Source organism: Camelus ferus, chromosome 16, assembly GCF_009834535.1.
Source record: "Camelus ferus isolate YT-003-E chromosome 16, BCGSAC_Cfer_1.0, whole genome shotgun sequence".
NCBI lineage: Eukaryota > Metazoa > Chordata > Mammalia > Artiodactyla > Camelidae > Camelus > Camelus ferus.
The window spans coordinates 43,190,565-43,205,056 of NC_045711.1; the positions used below are offsets into that span (position 1 = coordinate 43,190,565).

At 38.2% G+C, this 14,492-nt stretch overlaps 1 protein-coding gene across 2 annotated transcripts in view; it reads right to left on the reverse strand.

The window, feature by feature from the left end:
• MYO1D (myosin ID) overlaps positions 1–14,492 on the reverse strand; it is a 304,232-nt gene that overhangs the window by 155,207 nt on the left and 134,533 nt on the right. For both annotated transcript variants that reach the window (XM_032457713.1, XM_032457714.1), the window contains exon 16: positions 9,112–9,319. In XM_032457713.1, coding sequence (XP_032313604.1) covers positions 9,112–9,319 — 208 coding nt within the window. The remainder of the gene's footprint in view (positions 1–9,111; positions 9,320–14,492) is intronic.

Below are 14,492 nucleotides of genomic sequence, written 5' to 3' on the forward strand. Positions count from 1 at the left end.
TCTGACTGGTTTACAAAATTACTATGCTCAGGCCTCTACTGACCTTTGAGACTGCTTACAATTAATGGTGATGACACCGTTCTCAGTTTCAGAATTTACTATTTTCATTATATGTCTGTGCTCTAATGAGTCCCTTTTAATTCTTCCCAAGCTCCTTCTTGCCACAGGGGCTGTACTATAACCCAACAATAAGCATGCAAAATGCAAATTTAACCAATAAATACAAGAACGTACAAATAACGTTAAATCGTTAATTAGGACAAACCAACCAGGGCAGTCCTTGTGATACGTGAGCCACCTTTAAAACCTACACTCTTAAAGGATGAAATGATATGTCACTGAAAAATCATAACACGATAATGATGAGGGTGTTCCCTTCTCAAAAGGGCCTCAGCTCCTGCTGCTATCTGTGGAAAGACATTTCTAAGTCAGCTGGGAATAGTGTACACAAACTACACATTAGGTGATGTAAAGGAATTGTTAACTTTATATGGTGCGATAGTGGTCTACGAAAGTCCTTCTGGAAAGGTTATACTGGTATGTAAGGGCAAAATGATAATAAATCTGGGATTTCCCTTAAAAAGCACCAAACCAAACAAACACACATAAGAGCACGAGGTGTGTACTGGGTAAAATAAGAATGGCTAAACGTGGGTAATTGAGAGATGGGAACATGGGTCTTTCTTTCTACTTTTGTGAATATTTGCTATTTTTCATAATAGAAATATCAAGAAAGGAAAAGAAAAGACACCTTGTTTCAAGCTGTACTAAAAAAGTGACCTTTAAAACACTAGACCCTCAAAATTCAATAAATTCCAGAAACTAGAAATAGTACATTTAACATTCCATAATCATAATTCAGTAAAACTAAAAATTAATAACAAAATTGGAAAACGAAATAAAACACTCAAAGCATGAATCACTTGGAAATGATCTTTACATTTTTTTTTAAATAACTCTTTTGGGAAAGAGGAACTCTAAACATTAAATAACGTATGCGGTCCTAGAGATACAGCAAAAGTAGCGCTCAGAACAAATTCCATAGCCCACTATTAATAACTGTGAAAGGAAAACATGCACGAAGTGCCGAGCTCCAGAAGTTAGAGAAAGATAATCTCCTGCTTGTGTCTTCTCTTTATACTCCAAAAAAGAAGAAATCGATGAAGATAAAAGGCAAAATTAATAAATCAGAAATAAGAAAATGGAGGAATTAATAAATGAGAAAACTAATTCTTTGAAAACACAGTAAAATGCATCACGAACTAAAGTTCATAAAGAAAAAAGAGAGTGAGTACCGATCAAACACACAAAAAATAAGAAATGACACGGGGGACTGACTAAAGACACAAAGGAAATGAAAAGAAACATGAGCGATTACTTCGTTTAAGTCTGTTCAATTAAATTTGAGAAACTGGATGATTTTCTAAGAAAATATAAATTCAAAAACGGATCCGAAACAGACCGTCTTACAAGGAACTAGAGAAAGCCTTTGAAGAGCTCCAACAAATGCCCCCTTTCACACATTTTCACACCAAATTCAACCTGAACAGATGAACCCCAACACTGTTTAGACTTTCCGTTTTCCAAAATATGGAAAAAGGAAGAGTCTGTCATCCTGCTGAGACCTACGTGACACTGACACTGAATTGATTAGTAGAATTCTCCATATTGATAGTTCAAAGAGAAAAAAAATTACATGTGCATCTTGATACCTAAGATGCAATTCTATTTAGTTCAACATCTATTTTTTTTAAAATTGAAGTATAGTCAATTTACAATGTTGTGTTAGTTTCTGGTGTACAGCATAATGATTCAGTTACATATATATATATTCCTTTTCATATCCTTTTCCATTATAGGCTATTAAAAGATATTGAACATAGTTCCCTGTGCTATACAGCAGGGTCTTGTTGTTTATTTATTTTATATGTAGTAGTTTGTATCTGCAAATTCTGAACTCTCAGTTGTCTCCCCCCACCTTTCCCTGTGTATCATAAGTTTGTTTTCTGTGTCTGTGAGTCTACATCTGTTTTGCAAATAAATTCATTGGTGTCATTTTTTTTAGATTCCACGTATAAGTGATATCACGTGGTATTTTTCTTTCTGTTTCTGGGTCACTTCACTTAGTATTCTTGATTTTAAAAGTACTCTTAACACAACTGGAATAGATGGATTCCTCCTTGAAATGTTCAAATGTACTAGCTCGATCAGTAGCACGCATAAATAGAAACCATTAGAAGCAGTCCCATTAAAAATTCAGGAACATTTCAAGGATGTTCAGTATCACTCCTCCAGGAAATATCTCAAGGAGGTTTTACAGCAGTGTGGCCTCCATCCCATAGTATGACTGCCAGTCTGAGGGCAGCAGCCCAGTACAACAAATAATGGCATAAGAACAAAAAGAAATCTTCCCATGTGCCCTCTTAAAAGGACACTGGATCTTACGTGCTTCTGTTACGACCTTTATCAAACATCACACGTGGTGTGCTTAAAAACACGGAGGATTTATAGATAAAATCAGGTGGCCTTATTTTTGTACAATAGTCACACAATACCAGTTTGCTAGTGGACTGCCGAAGTTACTATCTTGTATTCTTAAAAAAAGAAAAGGTCATTAGCTGCTCTACAATTCCATGTTGAACCGCACATAAAACTAGAAACGACGGTCACATTACCATTTTAGCCCACATTCTGAGTTATTTTATTTCACCTCCTTGAGGTCCTTCCTTCCTTTCTCAGGGTTACATTACCTCTTTCTCTTCCACATCCTTTCCACACTTTCTCCTCCGCTCATTCCTCTGTACTCTCTCCTATCCTGCCCTTGAGATTGCTCCCATTTTGCTATGACCTAATAATCAAACCACAACCATCCTCTAATCAGGCAGCCACCAGACAAGCAAAAATAAAATCCTGGGAGCCAAGGGACCTAGGTGGCGGATGCATCTGAACATTATAGCACGAGGCTTCTGTAATTTCCCATGTAAACAAGCCTGTGCTTTCATGTAACTATGACAGAAGAAGGCCGACTGGTTCTAGACTTGAGCTTGAATCTGAACCGCACAGCTCGTTGGCATGGCGTGACAACTGAGAGCCGCATTTAGGACTGAAATAAGAACCAGAAAAACTCATGGCGTGGAGTGTGGAACAGGTCAGAGGCTAGCAAGATTTAAGTTTCCAAAGGGCTGGCGGCTCTTGCTGCTGTGGAATTTGGGAGCTATAACTGATCTCAGGGTGACCACAAACTGCCTGGATGAAAATGATTAAAGCCTTATTATTTTAAGAAGGAAAGTCTATGTCGAGAAGCCTTCGGGACGTGATACAGGCAGGACATCGACTTCATAACTATAACAGGGCACACTGGAAAGGACAACGTATTCCTAGAGCTAGGATCAAAGCTGTGGGACCTGAACTGGCGCCAGTATGGGACGTGGGGACCCATTAAGATCTTTGTCTTTTTTTTTTTTTTACAGTAATTAATGATAGATGTGTGTTTATTGCCATTTTGAACTTACTTTTGACAATGAATATACGTATGTTCATGTATAACTGAAAAATTGTGCTCTACACTGGAATTTGATACAACATTGTAAAATGACTATAACTCAATAAAAAATGTTTAAAAAAAAAGATCTTTGTCTGTAATCGATGCTAGACATCCTTTAAGAAAGGCCTAGTTCCCCCAAGGGAAGACACAGTTCACAAAAGTGCCAACCTGTCTCACAGGTGGGTCAACCGAGTCACTCTTCAAATCCATCAGCTTATTCCAAATTTGCTGGTAATGGTCACACAAAAGATAAATTTCCCCAATACTTTTCCAACTACCTTTGAGAATCCACTTTTCATATCACCTTATATGATGATTTTGATGTTGCTCTATGATTCTTTCGGATGAGAACATACACTTAAAACTGTACATGAATGAAAAAAAAAGGGAGTTTCTTGAGAAGTTCCATACCCCACTCGTCTTTCAAGACAGCAAAATATTTCAAACAAAAGGGGTACAGAATATTAGAGAATCATGATGCTTTGTAATGCATTTCGTATGATACTTTCATTAAAAATCTATAAAATGTATAGCCTTTTTTCAGGATCTCCTCAGCCACACAACAAGGAAGTGTCTTGTTTTCTGGGAATCAATGAAAACAACACACAGAAGACAGATGGTAAGAAACCCCAAACCAGAAAGGTCCAGGGTGAAGAAGGGAAAAAGCTACAAGGAAATCAGCTTGGACAGATCTGCCTCACAACACACTGAGTAACAATCATTATACACGTCGACTCAGCCCCATGTGTTTGCTGCTGAACTGACGACTGATGTCTCAGCACCGCCTTGCTTAAGGCTGTAATTCTGAAAATGTCAATTTCTTCTGTGCTGTCTAGAAATACCACCTTATTTGATTTCTCACTCAAATGGGATGTAAAGAACACACACAAACTCCCAAGTGGAGGGTGTGTGGGTAAGTGAAGCAACCGCATACGATTGAAAGGAAGAGAGAATGACCTTCAAGAAAATCCTGCTGGCTACACTGATTCATTCCTTTTAATTCAAAGATGCAAAGATGTGGATACTACAACTGGGGATTCCTATAAAAAGATTTTTCCAATACAGGCACACATCAGTTCACTGCCCTTCACAGATACTGAGTTTTTTTTACAAATGGTAGGTTTGTGGCGACCCTGCATCGAGCAAGTCTATCGGCGTCATTTTTCCAACAGCATTTGCTCACTTTTTGTCTCTGTGTCACATCCCCCTCAGTAGTTCCCACAATATTTCAAGCTTTTCATTATTATTAGATTTGTTATGTGATCTGTGATCAGTGGTCTTTGACATAACTACTGGAAAAAGATTATGACTCGCTGAAGGCTAGGATGACAGCATTTTTAGCAATGAAAGCATTTTTAAGTTAAGGTATGTACTTTTTAAAGACATAATTCTACTGCACACTCAGCACACTACAGTATAGTGTAAAACAAATTTTATATGTGTGGAGGGGGAGGGTATGCTCAGTGGTAGAGCACATGCTTAGCATGCACAAGGTCCTGGGTTCAATCCCCAGTTACTCCTCTAAAAATAAATAAATAAACCCAATTAACCTGCCCACCCCCCCACAAAAAAAGTCTTATTTATATGCGTGGAGAAATAAAAAATCTGTATGACTTGCTTTACCGTGATATTTGCTTTATTTGTGGTGATCTGGAACCAAATCCGCAGTATCTCTGAGGTCTGCCTGTATTCGGGCAAAACATTCAGGATTTAGGTCTTTCACAAAGTGTATTTATAAGAATGAAAAGAGCCAGCCAGTGCTCCAGCGAGACAAGCTCTTCCACTCATTAGTCGGTGGGAGCATAAACCGGCACAATCTTTCTGGAAGGCATTTAACAACAGGTATAGAAAATCTTAAAAGCATCTATTTTTTAAACCAATAATTTTGTGTCTGAGAACTTATCCCAAGAAAATAATCAAGGATGCTTGCAAATCCTTAATAGTAGTAATAGCAGAACTAGAAGTAGTAACGACAGGTATCGTTATTGAACTTGGCGGCAGGCACTGCCCTAAGGAAGCAGAGAAGTGCACCACGGTGGGACCTGCCAGAGTGAAGCACTGGAAATTGCCAGACGTCCACGAATAGCAGGCGGACTGAAGAGACTCTAGTAGATCACAGTAAGGGTCAAGCCAGCTATTGCAAACATGCAAGTGTTGACACTTGTAAAGGTACAGCAAAAATACTATACAACAACGGTAGGATATGATTTAAATTCACATACAATATAAAATTATATTTTAAAAATATAAAATGATTTCCTTCATGATTCTACATGAACTTGTATTGCTACTACTTATATACTATAAAACCAGTAAAACTCTTTAAAGTCGAGACGGTTACTTCTTTAAAAAAAGGTAATTCTAGCAATGTCAAAAATCCTCTAAAATGTCAAGCATATGACCAAGTATATGAAGAGAGACAAGATGCACTATACAGATTACCTGCAATTCTTGACACTGAGGGGTTAATGGTTTAGATGGTGAGAGTGGAGAACTATAAATTCTTTTTACGAATTAGAAAGTGACACAGTTTCTGTCTCCTCTGTGATCTTGGTGGTTATACAGCTTATTCCTTTAAGAACAAGCAATTGCCGCTTCCAACTTGCTGCTGAATCTCTATTAAGGCACAGAAAAGGTATAAAGATACACTGAAAGCCAAGTTCCCACCTGTTAAAACCTCTTATGAGGTACTGTAATAAACACAGTCTGATACTGGCAAAGGAACTGACTATGGAACAAAATAGTGAGCCCTGAAATAGATTCAAGCATATACGGGGATTTAATATCAGACAAAGGTGGAATTTCAGTTTAGTGGAAAAAAGAGAAATTTTTAAAATAAATGGAATTAGAATAGCTGGTTATTTACTTGGAATAAGACAGAGCTGGACCCTTAATATCACACCATGTACAAAACTAAATCCCAGAGCTGTAATTTTTGGGGGGGAAGAAACTCGAAAGCTATAAAGAAAAAGACATATTTCACTGTATTAAGTGAAAAATCTTCATGTCAAAGAGTATACCATGAACAGAGCCAAATGACAAATGATAGCTTGGGAAGAATAATTGCAGCACACGAAGATAACAGCTCCCACAAATTCACAAGAAAAAGACAAGCAACTCAACAGAAGAATGGGCCAGTGATACGAATAAACAGGTAACAGAGGGAGCAGTCCAAAATAAGCCAATAAACACACCCTCACCAGCAGCCAAACCCTGAGCCTGGTCAACCTCTTGGGTAGGTATAAAGGAAAAAAAAACAAAGCATTAGATCTGTAAACAACAACAAAACTACCAGCGGCAAGCATGAAGATCACAGGTAGGGATCTGACTACACAGAAGAACAGATGTGTGACAGTAAGCTACCACGGCAGACAAAAAGCAGTCAACTTGCAAACTTACAAGCCGTCTTGAGAAACAAAACAGAACTGAGTAAAAGCAATATTCAAAAAAAAAAAAAAATTAAGAGAAGGAAACTGTTTTAAGGTGAAAAAGAATTTGGTATTCCACTCCAAAAGTTTTCTTGAGTTCTAGGAAAAATAAGTGAAAGAGATGAATACTTAGAAACATCTTCTCAATTGGAAGGGAGGGGAAACCTTTCATTATTTGCACACGGTTATTATTTCTTACCCAGAAAAACTAACAGAATCAACAAATATGAATCAATGAAGGTTTCATTCTGGATACAGATCAACCAACATAAGACAGTATTACTTCTCTATACTGACCCTGCCATCTAGAAAATGTAATTTAAAAAATTTCACAGCAGCTACAAAAAACAGTATCTAGGAATTATCCATGAGTTCCTAAGGCCTTTCCAAGTCTAAAAGTCAACGAAGTGATTTAAATAAGCCTATCCCATACTTTTAAGATGATTTAATACTATAAAAATGTTAATCCTTTCAAATTAATCTATAAATTCAGTGCGATTCTAATAAAAAGTATTGTTGAATTTAATGAACTCATTAAACACACATTAAAATTTATATTACAGAATAAAGGTCTATGCATAAGGTAATCAACCTTAATAAAGAAGAGAAGATGGTCTTATCCGACTGCGTACTAAGACATACTACCAGAGAACCAAGTGGCATTAGTGCAGAAACAGGCAGATATAAAAGCAGAACAGAACAGAGTTCTCAGAAACAGAACACAGTATGTACAATATGTAAAAACAGAATACATAATAGAAGTGGCACCACAAAAATGGGAAAAGGACAGACTGGTTAGTAGATGGTATTGAGAAAACTTGCTCACCAAGCTCACCATATAGAAGTGAAACTGGATTTCTATGTAAAACCACATACATAGGGAGATTCTGAATGGATTAAAGACCTAAAGTGAAAGGTAAAATTGTACAGTTCATAACAGAAAATATAGGACAGTCCTTTTGTGACCTAGAGACAAGGAAAGCCCTCTTGCACAAAATTCCAAATCTCAAAACATAAGGCAAAAAAAAATGAAGAATTTGACTATGTCAGAAAGAAGGATTCTCTTCAACAAAGCATACTGGAAAGTTCATAAGAATGTGTACAGAAAAGGAGAATATATTTATAATGTCTAAAGTGAGTAAGAGATGAAAGTCTCAAATATTTAAGGAATTCCTCTTAACCAACAAGAAAATGGTACCAACTCCAGTAGAAAGACAGATAAAAGAGATGAACAGGCAGTTTATAGGAAAATCCAAAAAGCAAACAGACATTTAATGAGATGCTCAAATTCAACAGTAATCCAAGAAACACAAAGTAAACAGCAACAAGGTATCATTATATTTGTTAGTATGGTAAAATTTAGGTATCTGGGTGATACTGGTGAAGATATGGGCACATGGTAACCCCCACATACGGCTGGTAGTGTGCCAACTGGCAGTCATTCTGGAGAGGAGCTTGGAACCACTCGCACCAATTAGGTCTGCCTATACCCATGACTCAGCCACCTTTCTCCTGAGATACACATCCCAAGGTCATTCTCACAGAAGCACGTGATTTCTCTTTCTATGCATATATAATTTTTTCCATTAAAGTGGTTCATGCAGAAGGTATGAAAATGGGTAAGGAGGATAGACAGAAGCACTTGAGCGAGTGAATGAAATGAGAAGGGCCCCTGCACAGATCAATGATGACAGATCCCATGATCTTATGAGCATCGCTGAGTAAGCACTCCCCACCTTGGGCAAGGGCTCGTGGTGGGTCATGACGGGGGAGGGAGGTGGTTTCAAACATGCCAGCCAAGCTCTTGAATTACAAGATAGAAAAAGTTCTTTATGCAATTAAGCTGAAACAACTCAGTTCACTACAACAGACAAAAAAAAAACCAGACTGCTTCAGACATCTCTCTGGTTTTAAATACCAGAAGACAAAATATCTTCAGAGTTTTGAGGATAAAATAATTCTGAGCTCAAGCAGCCAAGTAAGTTTCCCATGTGTGAAGGCAACAGAAAATGTTCTAAGATATGCACAGATGCAGAAAATATACCATCGTGAACATTTCTTGAATCAAAGAAAGCATTCAACTAATCTTTAAGAGCATAAAAGCAAAGGATTATCTTTATGTGTAAACTATAAAATTACCTTTTGTAGGAAGAGGACAATCCTTACGAGCATCTGGGCACGGAGTTCTTCCAAGGTAAACAATGTTCTGGGTGTTCGAATGAAAATTTTGGTTTTCCCATAAGCTACATCATCCTGAAAACCACAATGGTCAATCAGTTTCTTAACAGCCTCTTTGTCTGAAGGAAGGTCATGGTTGGGCCAGGTGAACTCAGAGATCATTTTGTACCTGGATGAAAAAAAAGACCAGGGCACAGATTAAGGGAGAAAAACTATACGGTATCAATAGATTGAGAAAAGCTACTCAATAAAATTCAAGATGCTTCATAGAAATTAAAAAAAAATTCTTAGCAAACTAGGAATAGTGGTGAATTTCATTAGCCTGATAAGAGACACAGAAAAAGCCTTCAATAAGATACAACACTCCCTCAGGATAATAATAATAGTTACTAAACTGGGGTTAGAAGGATATTTCTTAACTTAATAAAAGCTATTTACTAAAACCTTGCAGCAAATATTATTTGTAAAGGGGGTACCTTGGAAGCATTCTCTTTACAAACAGAAACAAAACAAGGATGCCTTTATCATGGGTTTGCGAGTTGGTCAATGACTGGAGGACAAACAAAATTAACATTGCTTATGAGCAATACGACTCGTTTCAAAGGAAATCAAGCAGATCTTCAGACAAACTACTATTGCTAAAAGAACACTACACAGTGTTCTGCACATAAGGTCAATACACAAAAATCATTTTCAAGTCTCTATGCACGCAGCCAACAGTTCCTTGATACATGGGGCAGTCACAGGTTAGTTCAGTACACACCAGCTTCCTCACGAGGGTGAATGTGAGCAAGACAGAAGGCAGAGAGTCACAGCCTTTTGCAGCCTAATCTCACAAGTGACATCCCATCACTTTCACCATATTCCATTTTGCTAGAAGCAATTCACTAGGGCCAGCCCACGCTCACAAGAAGAGGATTCCAGCAGGGCATGAATACCAGGAGGTGGCGACAGATCACTGGGACCAGATTAGAAGGCTGCCTACCACAGTACTTCCCCCCCACCCTTGGTAGAAAGTTGTTCAATACATGTAGTCAGATTTAGTAATGTTTTTCACATGTTGCATCTGAAATTTTAAGTCTTCAGTGAGAAGTGAAAGGCTCTCCTCACACTCAGATTACCAAGTACTCGACCTATGTGTTCTTCTAGTACTTGTATGTTTTCATTTTTTACCTTTAGGTCTCTGATCCATTTGGAGTTTATTTTGGTATATGGTGTGAGGTATGGATCCAACTTTACCTTTGGACAAAAGGCTACTTCTGATACCATGCACTAAAAAGTCTTTCTCCCTCTGATTTAATATGCCATTTTCCTCATATGCTAAATGCTCATGTGTACTTCAGCTCATTTCTGGGTTTTCTGATCTGTTTCATTGTTTTGTCTTTTCATCTGCCATCAGTACTGCACGGCTTTAATTACAGATGTTCTAAGTATATTTTACTATCTGGTGGTCTCTTCTTTTTTAAAGGTCTTTCTAGCTATTCCTGCATGTTTATTTTTCTATATGAACTTTAGAAGCAATTTCATAGTTCAGGGAAAGGCAATCACAAGACAAACAAATCCTTGCTGGTATTTTTATTGGGTTCCCACATTAAATTCATTAAATTTATCTATGATGTTAGATTGTCCTATCCAAGAACAAAGGACACCTTTCCACTTGTTCAAGTCTACTTCTGCACCTTTAAGGAGCCTTCATGTTTTCCTCCTAGGCCTTTGCACATTTCTGGTAAGACAATACACAGCTAAGAGGCATCTGACCCCTTCTTACTCTCTCTCTCTTTTCCTAATTTCCACCCCAGCTTCCACAGCAGCATGCTCTTCCTGGCTTCCTTCTGTCTCTCTGAATATTTCTTCTCTGGCTACTGTTCCTTCATCACTGGACCGTAAAATGCTGGAGTGCTTCAGGGCTCACATCAAGCCCTCTTCTCTCTATGTACACCCTCCCATGTCACTTCATCTAAAAATCCACTTTATTTTTCAACTCATGCGTTCATTATCCTGAGCCCAGTTCTGAGCTTCAAACTCATGTATCCAGTGCTTACAAAGATCTCAAAGGCATCTTAAACTCCTCTTTCAGCCTTTCCCACCTCAGTGTCCTCTGTTACTAAAGCTGGAATCCCGGGAATCATATCTGATTTCTTCTCTTTTCTATCACCCCTTCTAATCCACCATCCAGTCTACTGACTCTATCTCCAAAATCTATTTAAAATTCAACTATTCTCATCATTACTGCCACAATCCTGATTCAGGCCACCATCAAGTTTACTACAATAGACTCCTAAACTGTTTTCCATTTTCTCTCCAATCCATTCTGCATATTTAGCAGCTAGAGTAATTTTCTCAAAAGCCTCTCATCAATTTTATTTTTTACTACTCTCCTCCTTCTGTTACTCTATGCCAATCACCTTAGCCTTCTTTTTAGGGTCCGATGATGTGATTGCCTCCTTCTTGCTTTGGAGACTTTGCATATGCTGTTCTCATCGCCTGGAATGCCTTTTAATCTTTGAAAGGCTGAGACTTGTTCTTATCTTTTAGCCTTTGATCTTCTTTCATCAACCATCAACCCTCATCCCCATTACTCCTCCCTAAGGCAGCCAGCTGGGTTTTTTTCCCCTCCCACTATTCATCATCGTTCGTAATCATATTGACTTGTGGGTTTACCACTTGAATGTCAGTCTACGGGTACCATGAAGGCAGGGATTTTGTTTTGTTTCCCACCCATACGCCATGTGCCTATGACACTGTCTGCCACACTATGAGGAAAGAGATATCCATCTATTGAATGAAAAGAAGAAAAAAGGATACACATTTAAAAGGCTTCTCACTTGCCAGATAAGAGACAGAAACAGAAACCAAACGGAAGAGTTCTAATACGAAGAGAGAGATAATATTACACAATGTCACATGAAAAAAAGGGAAACAAAATTAAAAAACCTTCCAAATCTGTTATAAAACTAGAATAGGAGTCAACAGGCAAGAATGGCATGTGTGTCTGAAGTTTCAGCTACACTGCTGAAACTGGAAGCAATCCTACTGCCAGCCTGCTCAGTGAACATTTCAGGGTAACGACACCCTTCCTTGCTTCCCCATGGTCAAGGGCATGCCCCCAGTTCTCCAGCAAACCAGCATCCCAAACTTGCAAATTAAAAACTGCACTCATCAGCTTTCTGACAACTAGTTTTACCTCCCTCAAAAACTTCAGCAGCTTTTAAGGTTATCAGTACCTTCAAAATTATTCTCTCTCTTTTCCAATAAAAGAATGAAAATCAAAGTGACAAGTAAAAATTTTAGGTTCAAAACTAGCTTACAAAAAAAAAAAAATCTGCAAACTCTAAAAGCACAAATTCACTGCGGAAAATAATACTTTTTCTCTCACCATGACTGAAAACATTAGCCCAACATCCTACACACCTTCTATTCTACCCCACGTCCCACTGCTAATTAGTTCAATCAGTGTGACAACAAAACATCAGTTTCTCAATTTGAGCAAACGCATTTTATGCTGAGCGGAAGGTAAACACAGCCTGCAGGGTGGGAACAGACTGTCTTCCCAGGTGCACACCCACCCCCTCATCCAGCGCTCTTCCTAGATGACACCGGGGAGGACCTCATCTCGCCGGAAATCATCATCAGTTAGAGGGACATCAGTCTTTTATAATTCTTTTACATCTTGAACACTTGTAGTGTGATTATTAATGTTTCAGCTTTCTCAACCACTCATTTTATGTTTTCGATTAGGTGTGCTTTCTAGTTGTTGCTTTTCACCCTGTCTTCTCTTGGACAGACTGAGTTTTCTTTATTCCATTTTATTCTCTCCTTTGATTTGAAAGCCGCAGTCATGAGGCAAAGCAGCCTTAAAGGCTGTAGGCTCAGGAGCCCACTGTCCGAGTTCAAATGGGGGTAGTAACTCCTCTCCTCATGTGGTCGTGAGCTTCAGGGATTTATTACGTGCAGACTGCTTAAAACACTGCCTGGTACATACGGTGAGCACTTCACGATGTTAGCACTATTACTGTTACTGTTATGAAAATTTTAATACGTAAAAATTATATTTATAAGAAAATACATACTCCTCCGTCTAGTTAATTACCATCTATATAAACAATACAAAACTCTTCATGTACCCTTCACGTACTTCTGTATTTCTCACTCCCATTTTGATTTTTGTTGCAAATGATCACAACAAACTTCCTTTCCCCGCTCCCAATCGATTCTTGTTCAGATTTCACAAAAAGTTTTACTGATTTGTTTACTGTTCAGTGTTGCTTTTTTGCATTCCATGATTTCCCTTCTGCATTTACTTGCTAAATACGCCCTCTAGAAGGTTTTTCAGAAAGGGTCTATGAAGAGTAAACTTTCTGAGCCTCTGTATGTCAGAAGACGTTTTTATTTTACCCACACATCTGAATGATAATTTGGCATGGGGTAAAATTCTAAGCACAAAGTTCATTCCCCCTCATTGTGAAGATTTTGCTCCTTTGTTTGCATCAAATGTTGCTAATGAGAAGTCTGGTGTCAGGATGAGCCTCACTTCCTTGTAAGTAGTTTGCCTTTTTCCCTAAGAGCTCTAAGTATTTTTCTTCACATCTAACATACTAAAAGTGAACATAATTTACTGAAGCTTCATTAAAAAAAATCATGTTTTATCCTCAGTGTATTCTTTCAAGCTGACCCCTATTCTCTCTTCTTTCCTTCGGGTGCTCCTGTTGGATGGCTTTTGGTCCCCCGGATCAACCTTGCACACAGCCTGACCTTTCTTTAGTACTTCCCATCTCTGTTTCTCTGTGATGAGGTCTGGAAGAAGTCTTCAGCAGGAAGAGACTTCTCTAGAGAAGTCTCTAGCTCATTAATTCATTTAAAAGAAGTTTAGTTGAAAAAAAAATTTTTTTTGTGGTAAGCTTTACATACAGTAAAATGCACACGTTTAAGTATACGATTCAGCAAGTTTTGAAAAATGTTTACAAGCACTGAAACTGACACCCCAATCGAGAGAATCCCCAGTCCCCATAATCTCCAGGAGACTGCCCTCTGCCCTTCCCCCTTTCCAAGCGCTGCTCGGATGTCTGTCTGTTCTTGAACTTCACAGAAATGGCAGCATAAAGTATATCCTCTTAGGTGCCTCTTTTTCAAGATGTTTTATTCATCCCTGGTGGTGCTGTAACAGCCGTTCATTCTCTTTAATGGGTATCAGTAACCATGATATGATTACACTACAAACTGCTGACTCATTCTACTGATGGACAGATCACTCTTTCGTTGTGCGTAATCTGCTTTTCATTCTCTAAATCTCTAGTTAGTTCTTTTTAGTAACTACCTGTTCTTGTTTTTAACCTCATATTCCT